Source organism: Antechinus flavipes, chromosome 4 (genome assembly GCF_016432865.1).
Source record: "Antechinus flavipes isolate AdamAnt ecotype Samford, QLD, Australia chromosome 4, AdamAnt_v2, whole genome shotgun sequence".
Taxonomy (NCBI): domain Eukaryota; kingdom Metazoa; phylum Chordata; class Mammalia; order Dasyuromorphia; family Dasyuridae; genus Antechinus; species Antechinus flavipes.
Window position 1 is genome coordinate 350,816,683 of NC_067401.1, and position 22,808 is coordinate 350,839,490.

Consider the following 22,808-nt stretch of genomic DNA (forward strand, 5'->3'; position numbering starts at 1 on the left):
CATACCTTTCTTTTCAAATAAAACCACATCTCTCCACCTCACAATCATGGAAGTCTTGCTGTTTTCAGCCACGATCATACACTTCTGTTCTTTGTTGTAATATTCAAAGGACCTGCAAAAATGACTGGAAGATGAGCAATTTCTCCCCCTTAATTAATATAAATATTTATTCACAAGTCTGAAACATGTGACTGTAGGTATATTTACACATATATATGTGGGAAATGCATGTGTGTACACTAAAATATATACACCTATACTATTATAGTTGCATGTTCTAGATAATTATATATGTACATATGCAATATACATGTTTATACATATGTACATATATTTGCACACATATAGATTATATTGTGGATAGCAGGAGATAATTTTTAAAAATAAGATATGAAGAACCTTGACTAACAAGCAAAATTATATAAAGATACATAACAAAAATTGAAAATCTCTATAATTTGCGATAAATCATGGGAACTCTTGAGTCTTTTGTCCTATATACATTTTAGGTAAAAGTAAACATGACCTAGAATACTGCAGTTCATTTTTACTTTTAAAATTCAAACACCTTGTATAGTGTCATAAACAGCTGGACTTGTATTAAATGTTTGTTTACTTGAATCAAAATCATAATGTTAGGAAATAAAGAAATATGTATTCATAAGCTTTCTCATCCTTAATATTCTATATCTTTTGGTTTCAAATTATTTGCTCATAACACACATTGATCTAAAATCACTGCAGATTAATATCTATGGGTTTAACATTATAATGAAAAGACAGATGGCTAATTTCTCCCTCTGAATTAATCATCTCTCTTATTATTCTCTGTCTCTCTCATCTCACCTTTCCAATCTATCCAAGGTATCATTGCCAGATCAGTCTTCCATGGTATGTGTCATTAAAAATTAGTTCCTTAATAAAAATCAAAAACCCTTTGCTGGGCAGTCAAAACTCTCCATATCATTTTTTCTAACTTTTTCTTCAGCTATTCACACATACATGTGTATGTGTATACATATATGTGTGTGTGTGTGTGTTTGTATGTACATATCTTCTGCTTCAATCAAATGAATCTATTTCTTAATCCCCTCAATTCCTTGTTCCAACCCCTAAACCTTTGATCATGCTCTTTTCCCTGCCTGGATTGACTTTTCACCTATCTACTTATCTCCTTTTAAGATCTACCCTTTTCAGACGTTCCCCCCACTACCCTATGTCTCTATGATCTTTTACTCCCCTGAACTTCTGTAGTAATATCTATATAAAATGAAGAATCAATATCTATACCATGAGAACAAACTAGGCATCTTTCCAATATTATAAGGAGCAAAGCAAGGATGTCCATTAAATCTATTATTGCTGTTTCAGATTTTTCAGTTGTGAAGAACTCTTTGTGACTCCGTTTGGGTTTTCTTGGTAGAGAGACTAGAGTTGTTTGCCATTTCCTTCTCCAACTCCTTTTACAGATGAGGAAATTGAGGCAAAAGGGATTAAGTGGCTTGCCCAGGATCACACAACTAGAGATTTTCAAAATCAGGCACTTGCCTGAGGCTGGACTTGAACTTGGGAAGAGTAATTTTCCTGATTCTCAGCCCAGTACAGAATCCACCACTCTACCTTGTTGCCAGACAGAGAGATATACCAAAGGAAATTCTAAAAACTTGCCATTCTATCAGCTCTCTCCTGGCTCTCTGTTGTCCTTGTTTCTCTGCTTTCTACTAGATATGGGGAAGAAAGACTACTAAATATATATGAGAAAGCAGACAAATCTCAAGGAACTTGGGATATTTCATAATTCTATAAACATACGGGTATAAAGTGCTTTTACTAATGCCAATAACAATGTCCCCCCCTTTAAAGAAATCCCCTAAAATAGCAGCCAGGTTTCTAGGATAGACAGCTAAATGACCCAATGGCCAGAGGGTTGGACCTGGAGTCAGAAAGACTCAGCATGTGGATTTCCCTAAATTTTGCTGAGGCACCATGAAGATTTAGTGTCACAGGGGGAAAAGTGTTGCATTTGGAGTCAGAGAGCCAAGTTCAAATGAGACTTAACCTCTCTAGATCTCAGTTTCCCCATACACTAAATAAGTGTTAAACTAGCTAGTTTCTAGAATCTTTTATAGCTCTGAATCTGTTATCTATGATCCCATTTAAGTCATTGTACCAATTATGGGAATTTCGACAGGTAGGCCAGCAGAGATGGTGCATTAATAATTTTATACTACCCTAAATATATCAGGTCTTGGTCTAGGTAACAAGGCCTAGAAGAATATAATTGTAAGGTATTTGCTTCCAGATAAACTTAATCAGATCTATCGAAACCTCTTATGGGAAAGAAACTTAAAGCAGTTAGTCTAGCTCACTCAGATCTGCTACCCTAGGCTTCTCTCTTGAATCTGACTTCTAATCCTGAAAGCTTAAACCCCCAACTTCCATCCCATTGTTTGACTCTAGTACATAGCCTTGCTTGTTCAGTTGAAAGTACTTATCAGCCAGCCCACGTAGCTGGCAGGTTTCCACTCTCCCTTATTGGCCCTGTTTGGTCCCATCCCTTTCTATTCCACTGCCTCCATTTGTGTCCTCCTGAGACTTTTGGCTCATTTGGGATTCCCATCCCAGGGTGGGTCTGGGTTTTAGCATCTAATTACCAAGACTGTGTTTCAGTCATAGAACAGTCTTCCTCCTGGAAGACATCCTGAATTGGAATGAAGTTCCAAACAGAGGCATCTCATAAATTGTGTCATTGTTTGTCAGAGATCCTGAAGGATGACTCATGATCTAAACTGGTGCTCTGTAGCTAAAGCCAGGACACACCAGCACGTCCCAGACACTTCATTGGTGTGTCATAGATGGTAGAACTTCTCAATAATTTTAGCTGAGCCCTACACCATCTGATGTTCTAGACACCTGTCTTTCTTCTCTCCCTCTTTCCTCTTCGTTATTTAATAAAACAAACTTATTTCAGAGGTCTACAAACCTCTCTCATATACAAGTGGTTGAACCCATTTAGGGTTTTCTTGGCAAAGATACTAGAGTGGTTTGCCATTTTACAGATAAGGAAACTGAGGCAAATAGGGTTAAATGACTTGACCGGAATCACACAGCTAGTAATATCTGAGGCCTTAACTTTCTAATATAAAACAATCCTCTTACTTGCCAGAAATGGCCAGGAGAAAAGGGAAAGTTTACCTGTGTCTTCTAAAGATGTAATATAACAAATTTAGAAGTAGCAAATGAAAAAGCTAAGAAACACCAATCTATATAGCCTCATGAAGTTGTTAAATTATGATAATTCTCTTTAATAAGATAATTAATCTATAATAATCTTTAATCTTTTAAAAATCTCTTTAATTCATTATAATTAATAGAAATCAGAATGTACAACTGTTTTACCATACTCCCTAGAATGTGGTCATAAGATCACAGATTTAAATCTAGAAAGGACTTACTACTACTACTACTACTACTACTACTACTACTACTACTACTACTACTACTATTGCTGCTAATAATTATAATAATAGTAAAGACTAACATTTATATAGTGCTTACTATGTGTCATGTACTGTGCTGTGTACTTTACAATTGTCTTCTTATTTTAAAAAACATTCATGTAATAATATACTAAGAACTTCATTACCTCATTTAATCCTCACAGAAACCCTAAAAGGTAGGAGCTCCCTATAAAACAGAGAGCTATCCCTATTTTAGAAAAAACTGAAACAAATTACAATTAAATAATTTACCCAGAGTTACATAGTTAGTACATGTGTGAGGCTGGATTTGTGACTCATCTTCCCAAATTCAAATCTGACCTTAGACACTTAATATCTGTGTGATCCTGAGCAAGTCATTTAACTCTGTTTCCTCATTTGTAAAATAATTTAGAGAAGGAAATGGGAAACTATTCCAGTATCTTTGCCCCCCCCCAAAAAAAAAAAACCTAAATGGGTCAGATACAACAGAAAAATGACTGAACAACAATCTTCTATCTCTATCCACTGTGTCACCATCTGGCTATACTACGCCAAGATCATCACAAAGCTGTCAGTAAAGCTGATACAAGAATGTTTCATATTTGTACTTTGTTTTACAAAGCGTTGTCTGTCTGCATCACAACTATGTTTAGTATCTAGAAAATCCAAATATTAATATCCCTATTTTACAGATGAAGAGACTGAGGTTAAGAAAGGAAATTACTTTTCCAGAAAGATGTAGCTAGTGAGTATTAGAATAAGGACATAAAGTCAAACCTTCTGACTGTAAGCTTGGAAATCCTTCTACTTTCCCATGACACCTCTCTGTATATACAATAAAAATGACTCAGAGATGGGGGAGTAATTCACAATGACTCAAATGGTACCATGTGTTGACTGAAATAGATTCTCTGCCAAAGACTATTGAGCATTTGATCTATATCAATAAGCATTTTTAAAATGTCTATTAAGTGCCAGACTTTACAGGATCACAATCACAGAATTTGAGACCTGAGAGTTGGTATCTTGGCAGCCATCTAGTTCAATCTCTATGAAAGGAATTATGTCTGACATACAAGAAATCCAGTCTCTGTTTAAATTCCTCCAAGGAGAGATTCTACCTTTCAAAGCATCCTGTTCCACTTTTAAACAGGTCTTTGAAACTTCCACCCACTGTTTCTATTCTGCCCTTGAGGTCGGATAGAATACATCTGATCCCTTCTCCACATAAAAGTCTTTCAAATACATGAAGAGAGCAGTCATGGCTACTTTTCCAAGAAAATTATGTCTACGTCTTTGAGCCAAGCCTCAGAAGGCACAGTCTTAAGGCCCCTTTAGGTTGTCTTCCTTAAATTGTAAACCCCAGACTGAACTCAATTGTCCATACAGAGGCTGAATAAAGCATAGTTCAATAGGACTGTCATGTTCCTATTCCTGAAATTGAAACCTTTCTTAACAGAGCTCAACATTGTGTTCACTCTTCTAGTTAACCTCACAAATCCACAGACTCAAATTGAATTTAAAGTCAACTACCCCCTCCCCAGATCATTTTCAGAATAATTTTTATGGAAGCATGACTTATCTTCCTCCATCTTATACTTTTCAAAATTATGCTTTTATACCCAAATAAGATTTGAAGTTTATTCCTATGTGTCTGATTAGGTTCAGGTCAATGTGCTTGAGTCTGTCAAGAGTTTTTTGAATCCTGAGTCTATCATCTAGTGTACTAGCTAGCCCTCCCAATTTTCTCAAGTGTAAATTTGAAAATTGTGCCATCTGTGCCTTTATTCAAATCACTGATAAAAAATATTACACAATGCAGGGCTAGGCACAAGTATTCTCTTGGAAACCTCCTGCTACATTAATACTGAACCATTAACAAATACTCTGAGTTCAGTCATCCAGCTCATTCTGAATTGTTATAGATCATAAGGCACTTATCTTCAAGGAGACTATTCTATTTGGAAGAGAGGAATAATGTACCCAAATAAGTAAATATAAAGTTATTGCTTAGTCATTTTTCAGTGACTTGTGACCCCATTTGGGTCTCCTTAGCAAAGCTATGGCAGTGGTTTGCCATTGTCTTCTTCTGCTCATTTTACAGATAAAGAAACTGAGGAAAATAGTGTTGTGACCATCTCAGAGTCACACAGCTAATAAGTTTCTGAAGTTGGATTTGAACTCATGAATATGAAAATCCCAGTGCTTTATCCACTGTAGCTGCCAAAAAAACCTAAAGTAGTTACATATAAAGTAAATTCATGCATATGTTTAACCTATGTCTCATTGCTTGCTGTCTTAGGGAGGGGAGAGGTTAAAAGAGGGACGGTGAAAAATTTGGAGCACAAATTTTACAAAAATAAATGTTGAAAACTATCTTTACATGTATTTGGAAAAATAAATACTATTGAAAAATTTTTAAAAAGTAATTTCAAAGTAACTAGGTAAAGGAAGCATTAACAAAAGGGGAGTATCTAGAAAAACATCATGTTGGAGGTAGCACTTAAATTGTACCTTAAAAGGAGTTATAGATCCTAGAGGTAAGTAGGGAGAACTTTACAGGCAACAGCATAGAGATAGGAAAGGGAATGTATGCAAACAGTTTGCTATTTGCTGGAAGGTAGAGCATGAAAGAAGAACAAGGACATAATGACAGATTGAAGTAAGGCTCTGAAGGGCTTTAAGAGCTAGAAGGAACTGGAAGTCACTGAAGCTGCTTAGGAGAGTGAATCATATTATTAGATCCTTCTGAATTAGGAATATTGGTAGCTTTATAGGAGAGATGCACTGAGAATGGAAGAAAACAGCAGCAGGGAGTTATTGCTATCATCCAAGCAATAGATGATGAGGCTCTGAGACAAACTGATAGATATATGAGAGGCATGTAGGCAGTGTAGTGGATAGAATGCCAGGCCTGAAGTCAGAAAGACTCCTCTTCAGGAGATCAAATCTGACCCCAGACACTTATTAGCTATATGACCCTAGGCAAGCCATTTAATCCTGCTTGCCTCAGTTTACTGTAAAATGAATGAAAAAAGAAATGACAAACCATTTCAATATCTTTGCCAAGAAAACCTCAAATGAAATCATGAAGAATCAGACAAAAACTGAAAACAACTGAATAAGGAATATAAAGGTAAAGAAGAGGGCAGATGCACTTATAGAGATTATAGAAGTAGAACAAAGAGTTGGCAACCAGTTGGACAATGGGAAACTAGGGAAAGTGAAGAATATAGGAGAATTTGGAAGCTAGAAGTTAAAATCTGGATGACCAATGATGATACTCACAGTGGAAATAAAGAAATTAGTGAGGGAGTTGGGTTTGAGGGAGGAAACTATTTCTGTTTTAGACTTGTTGAGCTTAGACTATCTTTGGGAAATACAGCTGGATTTCTTTGGCATGCAGGTGATGATGCAACACTGGAGCTATGAAGATAGATCAGGGCTGGATAAGTAGATTTGGGAATCATACCTGCAATGAGACGATAATTGAACCCATGACAGAAACAGGAAGAAAAAGGTGATCAACAAAAAGACTGAAAAGGAACAGCCAGCCAGATAGAAGAGAATCAAGAGAAAATAATATCAGAAAAGCAAAGGGAGAAGAGTGTCCAAGAGTGATCAACAGTTTCATAAGCTAAGGGAGGTCAAATATGAGAATTAAGAAGAGGTCATTAGGTTTAGTAGTTGAGATATTGAATATTGGTTAACTTGATAAGAGCAGATAAATTTTGTTTGGTAGCTAAAAGATTGGTAAACTTGGAGAGAGCAATGGTCAAATGATAGGACAGGAAAGCAATCATGAGAAATTGAGAAGTGGGAGATGTAGAAGGAGTTAGTAGACAATGCTTTTTAGGATTTAAGTGAAAAAGAGATGTGGAAGACACATTGCAGGAAGGATGGGAGAGATCTGGGTATAGTTTGGACAGCAGAGAAAAGGAGAATGGGAAGATGAGAAAAAAAAAGGGAGAAAGTGATTGAAAGTAAAAGCTACTAGATATAATTAAAGGAATAGGATCAAGAGCAGAAGTAGAACAGTTGTCCATGGCAAGAAAAAAGCCCACTATATGATTGACATATGATTGTGATAAAGTACTTTTGTCCTATAAGAAATTATGAGGGGGTTGATTTCAGAAAAACATGGCAAGACCTATATGAACTGATGCAAAGTGAAACAAGAAGAACCAGGAGAACATTATACATAGCATCAGCAACATTGTAATAATTATCATCTGTGTAAAACTTGGCCACACTAATCAATACAATTTCAAAAGATGCATATTGAAAAAATGCTGTCCACTGAGCAAGAGAATTGTTGAACTCCATGTGCAAATTAAAGTATAATTTTCTCACTCTCTTTTTTCTTTCTTTTTTTGATTTTTGGCTAATATAGAAATATGTTTTGCATAATTTCACATGTATAAAATATCATATTGCTTGCCTGCCTGCTTGTGGAAGTAGAGAGGGAAGAAGGAAAAGAATTTGAAACTTTAAAAAAAGTTAAAAATAAATAAGCAAATGAAGTAAATGAGAAAAATTAGAATAACTTTGTAGTGAACTTAGTTTTCACCAGAAAGCTAACTAATTATGAGATATAAAAGTTAGCCTCATGTAGAATTACATTAATTTCCAGGGCATTATATGAAATTAATGTTCCATTCAACCTCCCATAACTTTGTTAAGGAGTAAAAATGGCATCATGGTTATTAGAATTTTTTTTTCAAATAGCAATAATACTTTGGCAATGTCTTCAATATATATGTTACAACATTATGGCTTAAGAAAGTCCACTCAACTGCACAGTGTCCAAACTATACTTCTATATATTTGATGTGCTCATCTATTAAATCTTGCTGGTGGACATATAATTAAAATGCTCTGTGATATTTATATAGAGCTTTAAGATTTACCGAACATATGTACATATTATTCTCTCATTTGAGCCTCACAGTAATCTTCCCTTTTATGGAAGCAAAATGACTTGTCTAAGCTCACATTGCTAGGTTACCTGAATTTGAAAATAATTCTTCCTGACTCAAAGTTCAGGAATCTATATACTATGTTTTGATCAGCTTATTGAGTAAAATGCCAGAGTAAAAAAGACCTGAGCTCAAATCTTACCTCAGAGTCACTTAATTTCCCATTAATTTTACTTATGAAAAAATGCCATAGATACTGAGTGGAAGATTTTGGCATGATGTCATATTCTCTGACTCCTAATCTAGTGTTGAAGGATTCTTGGAATTATTAATACTTTTTACATTCCACTTGTTTCAAAAGGAAAATTTTGGAAAAAAGATTCACTTAGGTATTGAACTTAGGATGACTATCATAATATGAAATCCCAGATGCATCCCAACTGGTTAATAAAGCACATATAATACTATCCTTGCCCAAAGATCACTCTTGGAAAGAGGAAATTGAGGGCAGTAAAACTAGAAGAAGGAAACAATTTTTTATTTGAAATATAGCCAGTTCTTTTTAATTTATCATTGACCTCATTACTTGGACTAAATCTGGCACTAAGTTAAGAATATCACTTTTCAATCTGAATTTGAATTGAAAAGCACATAGAGAAGTTATATTAGAAGCAAAGTATGAATATTTTCTAGGAGGACTTCTGTCAGAATCTGTCAGGAAGATGACCTTTGAGGGAAGAATGTTAGACTGGAAGAGTCTTTAGACAACATTTTAGTTCAGTTTCCCATTTTATAGAAAGAGAAAATGGAGGTCATGGTAAGGGGGAAGAGACATACCCAAGATCCCATAATGAGTCACTGGATGAGCCTGAACCAGAACTTGAGTTCTCCTTACTCTTACACAACTTCTCACAAATCCCAGAAACCTCATGTATATTATCTAAGGTCCTTTGTCAAATCTAACTTCTGTTATCATATCATTTCTTGGGAAATGAGCTAAACTAGATCTGGAATAAATTTTAGAATATAGATGATGCTATTTTTCCCTAGCTGGCCTTGAGAATATAAACTCTTTAAAGGGAAGGACTATTTAAATTTTGCTTTTGTATCCCTAATGCATGACACTATATCTGATATACAATTGGCACTCAATAAATACTTGTTAGTAATGATGGTGACATGTGACTTTGACTTCTGCAGCATTATTCAGAAATTAGAGCACATCTGTAGACACAGAAACTAGCCAAAACTAGCTGAGGGAGGTAGGAGACAGCACTCATTGCTCTACTTGGACTTTTTCTCTCCTGTTTCCCTTCTCCTTTTTCTTTCCCCCTCTCCATACCACAACAGCAGCCAGAGTGACTATATGCATTTTCTCCTTCTCTTTTTGAGCTCACAGACTGGCTAGCCAACAGCAGAATGAAGTTCTGGCTCAGTATCACTGATGAGCCATCACTAGCTCTCTCTGACATCACAAGTCTTAGAACAGCTAAACTAGACATTTACCTTTGGATTCAGTTGAATCCTTCTTGTGAGTTCATAACTCAGTCGTTAAAAGTTAGCTCTCTGCATAGAAGCTATTTTGGTAAATTTACTTATTTGTATTCCATTTACCTATTTATGGTAAGCTAGAATTTTCCTGGAACATGTGTTCAGGGTAGTTGGAGAGGGGAGGCAGATAGACAGACAGAGAGAAGGAGAAGGAAAGAGAAAGAAGACTCGATGAAAAAGAAAAGAGGTGAGAAGGAAAAGGGAATGAAAGGAGAGAGATCCATATTTTTTAAGTGAATTGATAGATCATGTCTACTAAAATATTGATGGATGACATTTTTAGAGTGGCTTTTATAAAATCAACTTTCTGTCCAATTCTGCATTTTTGGTCATCATGTCATTAGCCTTAGCTCTGGTTTATGAAATAGGCCAATACAAATACTTTAGAGATATTCTCATAGAAATTAATTCATTTATTAGGTCAAGCATTTATCAAGTAACTTATGTGTCTAGGTGCTATTAGGATTTTGGGGGGTAGTTCTGGGACTAAGATTTCATCAGTGTGGAGGGAAACGTCTAATAAAATAATTCACTCTAGGGATGTAGATTCAATTTGTCCATAATTTTTAGTATCAAAATGCTTCATGGCCTTCTAAAAAGATAAGTCATATACATCTAGGATGTACCAGAAGCAGGACTTGAACAGATTTTCCAAACTCTAAGATGTGCTACATTGCTTTCCAAGTCTGGATCTCAGCAGTTTATAATCTACTAATACCAAAATACACCGTAGAATGTGATAAGTTCCAGAGTGAGATACAAAGTACTATTGAAATTTAAAAGAAAAATTAGTAAAAAAAAATCAGCTTAGAAAAATAGGCAGAAGGCAAACTCTGAAAACCTTGAGGACTCCCACTAAGAACTTTGGACTTTATTCTATATAAGTAAGCAATGGGGAGTTATCAAAGCTAATATGGACATGGGTCCATATTACCTCTTAGTAATGTTTTAGAGTAGACATAAGTTAAGCATACTTTTAGACACATAGGGAGGATTAAAAGGCTAATGCTATTTGCTCCAGATATGACACCACCATCTTCTTTTTTCTAGTTAAATCTACCTTTGGCTGAAAAACAAATCTTTGAATAAATTTTGCTTTGCTTCCCAAAATAGTGTCTCAACCAGCAGAATGCATGTACAGTTGGGACCCAAGTGAACTTACCTGCAGACAAATTCAGTTTCCTCTTCACATTTTGCTTTACATTCTTCTATGCTATTTGCCTCAAATTGCTTTTTGGTGGAACTAGAAAGAGAAGCTCCTTCTGTTTTTACATAGTTCTCTAATAGATCTCCTTGTCCTAAAGGAGGAAGAAAAGAGAAAAGTGTGCAATGGCAAATACCATTCAGTTCAAATCATTAATACTTTGCAATTTACAGTAAGGAAAAGAAATAGGGGGTTAAAACATGAAAGTCCTAAGGAAAAAAAAAGCCTCTTTGTTAAGGTGTTTGGTTGTTATTCCTTAAGCAATGGAAAGTCATTGAAGCTACATAAAAGTTTGTCATAGAATTGCTGCTTAATGTGAATCCAGAAAAAAAAAATCTTAGTGTGAAGAAATTTTTTGACAGAAGTAAACAGTTCTAATAGATTGTAACAATTTGGTAAAGCAACATGCTACTCTTTGAATGAAGAAAAGGAATTAAATCTTCATTAGAGTCTTAGTCAGAGGCTCCATTATGGTTTGGAAATGGGATAAGACTCTTGAGGGCCATCAGAAATATACAAACTATGGTACAGAAGTTCCTAACAATTCAGGAAAGTGTCAAACATCTAATTCATTAGATTATGAATTCCTTGAGTACTATCTTTTACCTTTTTTTGGCATGCCTTAAGACCAGTGCCTGGCACATAATAGATACTTAATAAATGTTTATTGACTGATTGAATATATGGGCCCACTAATAGACTGTCATCCAAAGACCAGACTGTGTGTGTTTGGAAAAGTTTGTCACCAAAAGACAACTAGGTGACAATTGTTTCCAAGCAGAGTAACTCACAAAATTTTCTAACAAAAAAATAAGCATATGTATATGTATGTGTATGTGGCTTGGGGGTGGGAATAGAGAGGAAGGGATGCCTTGTTTATTTTAGTGGAAGGACCGCCCTACCAAGGAAATTTTGGGCATTAGAATTATTAAAAAAGATATATTGAAAGGGAAATGAAATTGTATTAATATCTCTACTATTAAAATCTTGCTACCTTTCTACTTAAACAACTAATAGTAATAGGGATAATGATAATAATCAAATTTTAAACTAGCATTTATAAAGTTCTTTACAGACTTAATCTCAATTGATTCTCATAAAAACTCTGTTAAATAAGTCATCGTTGTTCAATCATTTCTGACTCTTCATGTCCCCATTTGGTGTTTTCTTGACAAAAAAACTGAGGAGTGGTTTGCTGCTTTCTTCAGCTTATTTTACAGATGAGGAAATGAGGCAAGCAAGTTAAGGGTCTTGCTCAGAATCACACAAGTCTAAGGTCAAATTTGAACTAAGGAAGATAAGTCTTTCTAATTCTAAGCCCAGTGTTCTATCCACTGCATCATCTAGCTACTTATCAGGTCTACCGTATTGTATATCTGTCTGTTCAAGATATACATAAACTATTAGACTATCTCAATGAGGTATTCCTCCAACTGCATGTCAAAATCTAGACAACAGTTATTTTTCATCCACTTAGTCTTTTCTGTGCAGATTTATAGACCAAACTCCTTTGAGTAATTACATGTTTCTTCCAGGAGATGCTATAGGATCTTGTGGTTTGACACAATAAGAACAATCAGAACAATCAGAATAATGCAGAACAATGCTGTCAAACTAAGAAAGGAAACCTTATGGCCACATGCTGACTTTAAAAAAAGACAGATTTTTTTTTTTTTGTTAAACATTTCCCAATTACATTTTTAATCTGGTTTGGCTGCTATGCAGTCTAAATTCTAACACCTCTGCTCTGAAAAGTCTCACCAAACACAAGAATCCCTCTTGCACCAGGACTCTATAATGCTAATTTCCATGACCATGGAGATTGCTTTTGGAGATGGTATGGCTCCCTATTTTATGTCTCATTTGATTTTATTATAATATCATTAAACAGTTATTTTTATTGCTAAGTCATCAAAGGCATCCTTAGTGATATTGATACAATTGAACTTTAGGAGCCAATCTAGCAACTGTTTGGAACTCCCTCTGGATACTTTTGAAGACTCGGTAGTTGAATTTTTGAGGGTGATGAACCTCATGACTTCTGGCCATATACCAGCCTAATATTGAATGGACTGGTCCATCAGAATGAAGCAAAAAACTTTAAGTGGTCACTTGTTCCTCCTTTATTTTCAGATAGTAGCAGAAGGCTAAAATGCTGCATCAGTTCAAAAGAAAGACAGAAAGACAGTTTCTGACAGATTTACTCATCCTTTTCCATCTAGGTGATATCAAAGGAGACTCACAATGAGGAATGAGGGATAGGCTGGCCCTTTCCCACCTGAGCATCATAGTTACAGCTTTCATGAGACATCTGGGATTCTAGTTTGCTTTTCTCCTCTGTGTTTCCTTTCCTGAATATAAATCTCAAGTTGAACATATCCATTATTGGAGGCAACCTTGTAAGTTTGAGCAATCTTGTTATTGTTCATCCCTCGTTCTCAAAGAGAATCAATGACATCATAGGTGATGTCTTGATTTGGGAGTGAATTGGATTTAAATAAGGTAGAGGTACACAATTGTCAGTTTCACTCTTCCTGAGTTATCAAAATACAGTGGCAGGACAAAAGTCAAAATGACTGGCTATGGCCCAGGATTCAGTGAATGATCTTGGTATCATGGATGTCTGACCAAGCTCTGTGTATTCCATAGAGCCTGCTCCAACTACCTTTAGGGCTATTGGAGAAAATTGTTTTCATCCACACAGAAAATCTTCACCTGCTCGGGTAGTTATTCTCCTAACTCACCAATGGGTTTGATAACCTGTCAGTTATTTTCAACCTGGTTTACTCCATCTTCTTGGATGTTTTCCTGGAGGGTAATTACTCCAAATGCTACAGCTTCTTGGAGCCCACTGGGCTCATGGAGTGAAGCTGATTAACAATAGGAATTTCTTAATAAGAGAAGATAATCACCAAAAAGAGGAAGAGATCAGTATGCTGAAAACTATTTATTTGGTTTTTGTCCTTCGTTCTCAAAGAGAATCAAAATGGCATCACTATATTAGAGTTGAGTTATAATGTATCTGAGTGTGGCTCATCAGGCCAATATGAGCTCAGGAGATTAAGACAACTCTGAGATACCACTACACACCTGTCAGATTGGCTAAGATGACAGGAAAAAATAATGATGAATGTTGGAGGGGATGCAGGAAAACTGGGACACTGATGCATTGTTGGTGGAGTTGTGAACGAATCCAACCGTTCTGTAGAGCAATCTGGAATTATGCCCAAAAAGTTATCAAATTGTGCATATCCTTTGATCCAGCAGTGTTTCTATTGGGCTTATATCCCAAAGAAATACTAAAGAAGGGAAAGGGATCTGTATGTGCCAAAATGTTTGTAGCAGCCCTGTTTGTAGTGGCTTCCAGTAAACTGGAAATTGAATGGATGCCCATCAATTGGAGAATGGCTGGGTAAATTGTAGTATATGAACATTATGGAATATTATTGTTCTGTAAGAAATGACCAGCATGATGAATACAGAGAGGCTTGGAGAGACTTACATGAACTGATGCTAAGTGAGATGAGCAGAACCAGGAGATCATTATACACTTCAACAACGATATTGTATGAGGATGTATTCTGATGGAAGTGGATTTCTTTGACAAAGAGACCTAACTCAGTTTCAATTGATAAATGATGGACAGAAGCAGCTACACCCAAAGAAAGAACACTGGGAAACGAATGTGAACTATTTGCATTTTTGTTTTTCTTCCCAGGTTATTTTTACCTTCTGAATCCAATTCTCCCTGTGCAACAAGAGAACTGTTCGGTTCTGCAAACATATATTGTATGTAGGATATACTGCAACATATCTAACATATATAGGACTGCTTGCCATCTAGGGAAGGGGGTGAAGGGAGGGAGGGGAAAAATCGGAACAGAAGCGAATGCAAGGGATAATGTTGTAAAAAAATTACCCTGGCATGGATTTTGTCAATATAAAGTTATTATAAAATAAAATAAAATATTTTTAAAATATGAGCTCAGGAGGTTCCTGCCACAAATAGTCCTTATGAACATTTTGGGTATCTTCTTTAACTTGGTGTATCTCACATTTCTTCTGAGCTAAATTCATTTCTGCTTTGCTCAAAGTATGGATTGATTCTCTATCCTGCAAATACAGATTTGGAGAAATATAGTATTGTTGTTTGTCCTTTGTTTTTGAAGAGGACCAGTGAGAACCTAGGTGAAATCTAAAATACCCTATCAGAATCAGGACCTGCAGACTATTGCATGTTTTGATAATATCTTATATTGGACTCCCAGCATTGTAACAGTAGATATAAGTTAGACTCTTGTTTTAAATCATTTTATCAATGCTCACGGTCTTTTATGTTTAGCATTTTTTTATGTATATAAGAATAAAACACTTGTCCCATAACTAATTTACAGTTTACACTGAGTATATGATCCTTTAGGCAGACCTAAATGTAACCTTTAAATAATTTGTCCCCCCTTGGCTCCCTTCAACAATGAGATGATTCAAGCTAGTTCCAATGTCTTGTGATAAAGAGAGCCATCTGCACCCAGAGAGAGAACTGTGGGAACTGAATGTGGATCACAACACAGTATTTTCACTTTTCTGTGCCTTTTGTTTCCTTTCTTTTTTTTTCCTTTTTGATATGATTTTTCTTGTGCAGCATGATATTTGTGGAAATATATATAGAAGAATTGTTTATGTTTAACATATATTGGTTTACTTGCCGTTTAGGGGAGGGGTCAGGGAGAAGGGAGGGAAAAAATGTGGAACACAAAGTTTTGCAAGGGTGAATGTTGAAAACTTATCTATACACATATTTTGAAAATAAAAAGCTTTAATTAAAAAAATAATTTGTTCCCAAAGCACTAGAGTAAAGGATTCAGTGAGCTGAAAAGCATGAGAAAAAAAAATCCAAGGTACCTCCACCGTTAGACAAAAGTTCTCATTTTTATTCACTTAATATTTTATTTTTCCCAATTACATATAAAAGATAGTTTTCAACAATCATATTTTTAAGATTTTGAGTTCCAAATTTTTTTCAAGAGCAGAAGTTTTAAATTGTGGTCTATGCAACTGTATAAATATGTATACATATATTGTATTTAACATATTTAACATGTATGGGACTACCTGCCATCTAGGGGTGGGAGTGGAAAGAAGGAGGGGGAAAGTTGGAACAGAAGTTTTTGCAAGGATCAATATTGAAAAATTAACCATGCATATCTTTTGTCAATAAAAAGAGATAATAAAAAATAAAATAAAAAGGACAAAAAATAGTAACAGTAGTCTGATTTTTATTAAAATCCTATATTATTAGTTCATATGAAATATATATATTTACAAATAAAATATGTGTGACTATGCATATTGTGAATATATATGCATGCATTTAAAAAACTGTGGTCTATAAACTTATAAAAATTTGCCAACTGCATTTCAATATAATTTATTTCCTTTGTAGTCCTAGACATTGTGCATTTGAAACCATTATTCTAAGAAAGGGTCCATAGGCTTCACCAAATTGCCAAAGAGAACCATGACACACAAAAATATACATCTTAATCTAGTTTCCCAAGACTGAAACCAGTGCAGCAATTTCTACTATGACACTTGACAAAGAGTATCTCTATTTAAATCTGTGCCTGTTTTTTCTAGAATCAATAACTATCATTAAATACTTTGGGTATGGCCTGGGAAGGAGGAGTGTTGATAAATATTATATCAATGGTGTTTTGGGCAATTAACAATTTACAGAATCTCAGAGTTGGAGAGCATGTAAGAGATCATAAGTAAAAGAAATTGCATTGTCCAATAGAAGCAGAAGCAGTGGTTTTGCAATCAGAAGATCAGAGTTTGACTTCTTCCTCTGATGCATAATACTTATGTGAGCTTAGGTCAGTCCTGTAACTTGGCCTAAATTTCATTATATGTAAAATGAAGGATTAGCACAAGATAAACTCTGAGGTCCCTTCCAGAACAAGATCGATAATCCTGTGATCAAGAATTACCTCTAAAAAATGCACCTCCAAAAAACCCAAACTAAAACAACAAAAAACAAAAAAACAAAAAAAACAAAAAAAAAAAAACAAAAAAAAACATAAAAAACCCTTTGCTTAAAAGACAACCACTACATCCTGTGACATTTCCTTGCACTTTGGAATTACTAACTAGTAGGAAGTTTTTCCTTACAACTTGAACCGGCTTCTTTGTAACTTCCACTCATCACCAAGGTTGCCTTCCGAAGTTAAATTACCTTCTCTTCTGTAAACCAGATATTCCCAAGTCCTTCACTAGATTTCATCTGGGGATTTTCCCCCCACTGGAAAATTTTCAAACAAAAAGCAAAAAGCTCATTTGAGTATATTGTAAATGAGATTCTTACTAGGATATTTGTTTATTGTTCAGTCTCATCCAACATGACCCCAGTAGGGTTTTCTTGGCAAAGATATTGGATAGTTTGCCATGTCCTTCTCCATTTCACCTTGCAGGTGAGGAAACTGAGGAAAACGGGTTTAAGTGACTTGCTCAGGGTCAAACAGCCAGTAAGTACATGAGACTGGGTTTGAACTAAGCTTTTCCTGAATTCAGGGCTGATTTCCTATTATCTAAGGGTGTACTAGAAAACTTCTAAGTTTCTCTCAACTTTGAGATAAATCTGAGAATGTTTTAATCATATTTGCCTTCTTTTGAACATTCTTCATTTGATCCTGTAAGACTCACTTTGTGGTACAAGAATAGTATTGTGTTCCCAGGGTCATTTTGATGCTGCTTGTGTGGTTCTCAAAAGTTTATAGTCCCTCAAAGCTCTAAGGTAAGAAGATAAAAGAGCTTTTCTCCTCAATATGAAATTTAAAATGCATATTACTGTGTCCCTTGGGCTGCTAGATATCCTTAGTTGAAAATCCAATAATTAACGATCAACAATTATTTATTAACCTACCAAAGATGTGCCTAATGTTATATTAAGCACTGGAAATAGAAAATCAAAAGTGAAAGTTCCTGCTTTCAGTGAGAGATTGCCATCTTCTAGAGACATTTAGATTGCAGGTTTCACAAAGCTATATCAGTCACTAGAGGATGGCAATCCCTAACATATGTGTCCCAGAACATGATTTTTGAGGAGTTAACACCCCAACATGACTCCAAAACATTCATTGTGTTTCAAAAAACATCTATTAATCCCCTACTGTGTGCTAGACACTGTGCTAAGCCAAGAAAAAAAAGTTCATCCCAGACTTTTAATACTTTACCTATCTAAAGAGACCAATCCTATCAACTCTTAATACAGGTTAAATAATATTCATGCTTAATAGATAATATTTTTTTTAAATGTAAGATTTAAATGCTATTATTCAACAACTGTTCTAAGATGTATTACTCATCCATTTCTTTATTTTATACACTACATTTTAAACTTATTCCATCATTCTATCTTTTTTTCCAGAAGGATCTGCCTACCTGCAGGGAAGCATGAGATTGACCATTGCCTCTCAACTAAATTCAGAAAACGAGGATCTCCTATGTTAAATCCTACTGACACCTTTTCTTTCTCTTCCAAAAGTAGGTGAATATATTTTGGTGGTGGTTATAGGGGAGGAAAATTTCCACTTTGTTTACTGAGGTTTGGAGAGAAAAAGGAAAGCTGACTTAGTAGATTGATATTAAGCACAGACTGAAACAAAACAGATGTGGACCTTGAGAACCCACTAACTACCTTCCTGTTCCCATCCCATCCTTATCAGCATGGCACAGCTCACCTAATTTTAATCTCCTTTGGTTACCTTTACTCCTTCTTTCACCTATTTTCAATTATCAAATTATTTTGATATTATCAAATTGTTTCATTTCCTTCCAGTTTCCCCCCAATGCAAACTTCTTTTTGAGGTGACTTATAGATAGGTTTTACTCTGGAGTTTCTAGTCTGCAGCTGAGCCACACTAATCTTAATTGTTACATGAATATAAAACTTACGTGTAACTAACTTATGTGTAACTAATGTAACATATAGTTACATGTAACTACAAAGTTACATGACTAAAATCTTTCACTAGGTCTTAATATCCAAATTCAAATCATGATATTATGGTAGACAAAGTGAGAAAGGAGTAACATGTGTCCTTCCAGAAGTTAGGATCTTAGAATCTATAGTATCTTAGAATTAAAAGTGATTTTAGAGATTATCTCATCCAACTAACTCTATTTGAACATTTCCTCCACCCAAATAAGTGCCCAGCCTCTACCTGAAGACCTAATGTTTCATTCTTCTTAGTTTGAGTCAAACTCTAATAATGAATAACTGAATGGATAACTAATCTTATAGGAATTTTGAAATAAAATCTTATAAGAGTTTGAAAAAAGTTTAATCACATAAACTCTAGTTTGACATTTAGAAATTTCACAACCTGATCCCTTCCTACCTGTCCAGGCTTCTTTATATAGTAATTTCCTCCATGGTCCTGCAATAATAGTTTATTTGTTGGTTTTCTCATTCATTCTCTCCATCCTTGATTTTTTTACACTGTCTCATATGCTTAGAATACTCTTGCTCCTAACCTTTGAGTCTTAGAATCCTGGCTGCCCTTATAAAACTCAATTTAATTACCACTTCCTTCAAGAGGCCTTTCCCCAATCTGAAAAGTGAATACCTTCTCCTTTATTCTTTCATTTGCTCGGTAGCTATCTTCTAAGTAAAAATGTGTGTCTCTCTACAATTAGAATGTAAGCTCCTTGAGGACAGTGATTGTCTTTGTTTTTTTTTTTTTGTTTGTTTGTTTGTTTGTTTTTTGTCTCTCCATCATTTAGCATAGCACCTGGCACATAGTAAGCAGCTTAATTTGATTGATTTAATTACAGAAAATTTAAAGAAAATCATATGCTTCAAAGCCTAGAGTCTACATTGTGTTTCAAGCTAAGCTCTCAAGTCCCAGAGAATTTATTTGCAATTGTGTAGATCAGAACACTTTGTGAAGTAAAAAGTGATTGAGTCTGTATTAAAAAATCCAATTTCAGTACACCCTGAGAAGACATTGAAAAACAGCATGAAAGAATCAGTTTCAGAGTTCATATTCCAGATAAATAGGAATCAACTCTAGAATGTTTTTTCTTATGAATTTTGGTGTTGATTTCGACCCTTCCCAAATGACAGTACTTGTTCATCTTGTCTGTTTTCTCACTTTCTCAAAGCTGTCATACTCTAGAAGGAACTTGAATCCATGGGAAAATATAAGAATATATTTTAGCAGCAAAAATATTTTCATAGAGTAAACCTAAGGTGAGACTATATTGTTACTGAGACAAGTACATTTAAAAAAATAAATCAGGAGGTTGTTTTATTTTTGTAAAATTGTAAAATATGTCTGCATCAGCAAAAGGCAGGTGTAAAAAGTTCTATCCAATCCATTTGGAAGGACTATTTCAGTGCTGTAATGATACTAAAAGTGCAAAATAAAAAAGAAAATTTTAAATTAAAATTTTTTTTAAAGAACGTGTAAAATGAAGATAAATTTTGGTATTTAAAAAGATGTGTGCTTTTGAAGATTTTTTTTTCTCTTAGATTATCTATGGCAATCTATCCACATATACATATGTATATATGCAGACACATATACAACACACAAAATACAGTATTATAATATATATATTATATATGCATTGTGTTATATGTTTTGCACATACACACTGACATATGAATGTTTCTCCTTAATTTTTTAACCTGTGCTCAGATTGCTGAGCACAGCCAAAAAAAAATATTTGCTTATTCCTTATCTGACCTCTCTTTGCTTTTCTTTCTTCTGGGAAGTTAGCAATATAAACAAGTGCTTGATTATGGGTTTTTTTTTTAATTCATTTTGTTAAGGTTTTTATCTTCTCATTTATGTCAATTCTAAAGTATCTATCCAAACTTTTTTTTTAAATAATAAAGTGATGTGAGAAATTAGTTAACTTTCTGGAAAAGGTAGCCCAGACAAATCCTTATCTTTATGCCTGCTAGGAATGCTCATAGTATGATAAACAAGAAAACAAAAATTGTTCTAACAATTCACTAAAATAAAACAAGATACTCAGATCATGTTGAATAGTAAAATGGTAAGTTCAGCTAAAGAACCACTCAAACAGACTTGTTGCTACAGAAGGGCATTTAACCATTGCTCCACTTCTTATATCTTCATAACTGGACATCCAATTACAAACACACACACACACACACACACACACACACACCATAATTATATCTCTTTGATATATCCTATAGCTATTTCTAGAGTCCTATTTTTCCTTCATATGGGCCTAATTTGTAAAAATAGATTAGAATGCTAAAAATAGTATTGTATCATTTCAAATTTGTCCTAAATAGAAACCATTTGTAAAAATGTTCTAATTTAAATAAATTAAAAATCATAATAATGTAATCTATTTATTTGTCAATTTGATAAACTTTTTTTGGAATGCCAAATTACTGGCTTAATTATTTTGTTTAGCCTTCCTTTTTAAAATATATTGGAAATTAGAAAGTGATTTATTTTCCTCTCTATCCTAGTCATCTCTAGTATTTTGACAATATTCATGGGGAAATTGCTATTATCACCTGATAAATTCTTCAGTTTTCTACCACCTTTTGGCCTGACAATTCAGTGGGCCAAATACTAAAACAATTTACACTTAAAGTCACTTCAAGAATCATTTTTATATTAAATCAAGCTAGAAGAGTAGTCAAAAGTATTGTAGAGTCTTAATTGTTCAAGCATTTGCAACATACTCATTCCTGGGGGAAAAAATTGAAATTGTAAAAAAAAAAATCAAAAAACTTAGGTACTCTTATAATTATACATTCCATTAAAATAAATATTTTTCAAAATCTTACCTGATTTTAGAAATAAAAGAAAGAGAAAGACTACTTTCCCATATTCCATTTTGGGGTTGGCTGGCAGGGTCCAGAGGGCTATGTGTCCCAAAGCTCCAAGCTTTATTGACTCATACAAGAGAAAAGGACCGTAAACAAACAAAACAGTCAAATTAAGTTAATTATTCTCTCAGAGACCCTTGCCATTCTGCTTTAAGCATTCAAACATTATCTTCCATGGAAGATCTTACAAAATGTTTGATGCCAGTATTTATTTTAGATACTAGGAAGTGATGAAAATTATACTCCTCCCCTTGTCCCATTCTCATTGCCTTTTCCAAATGCCTGTGCCCATCTCTTTACCTTCCCATATAGTCCATATGTTTGTTTTCTTCCTTTATTTCCTTTCTGATTCATTAAAAGAAAGAGGGAAACACTCTGGCTCTGAAATAGCTCATCCTTCTATTACTAAACTCAAGCTTGATACATTTTCATTAAATCTCCCAAGTTCTACCAAACAGTAAGAATTATTCTTCAACTCAAAATTGTTATTTTGTTGTTTGATTCTTTAAACAACTTTATTCCTGGTGGGCTATAAAAATCATTCAATCAACAAACATTTAGTGGATACCTACTGATATGCAAAATACTGTTTGGGCCTAGACTTCAACTCAATGATCCATGATTTCATTCAGATAGTATGCCTACTACCAATTCAAATCACACTCTTTCTTTTATAGATAACCTTAATGAGCTATTGTGATTTTAAAAACATACCTGTTGGTCAACATTTTAATGACAAGAGTAACATGTATATAAATTACTATGCT

At 34.5% G+C, this 22,808-nt stretch overlaps 1 protein-coding gene across 2 annotated transcripts in view; it reads right to left on the bottom strand.

The window, feature by feature from the left end:
- Window positions 1-22,086, bottom strand: part of PLG (plasminogen) — a 62,508-nt gene extending 40,422 nt beyond the window's left edge. For both annotated transcript variants that reach the window (XM_051998055.1, XM_051998054.1), the window contains exons 1-3: window positions 22,000-22,086; window positions 11,115-11,250; window positions 6-112 (exon numbers count right to left, since the gene is read on the bottom strand). In XM_051998055.1, the coding sequence (XP_051854015.1) occupies window positions 6-112; window positions 11,115-11,250; window positions 22,000-22,048 (292 nt within the window). In that variant the 5' untranslated portion in view covers window positions 22,049-22,086. The remainder of the gene's footprint in view (window positions 1-5; window positions 113-11,114; window positions 11,251-21,999) is intronic.
- Window positions 22,087-22,808: the final 722 nt, after the last annotated feature.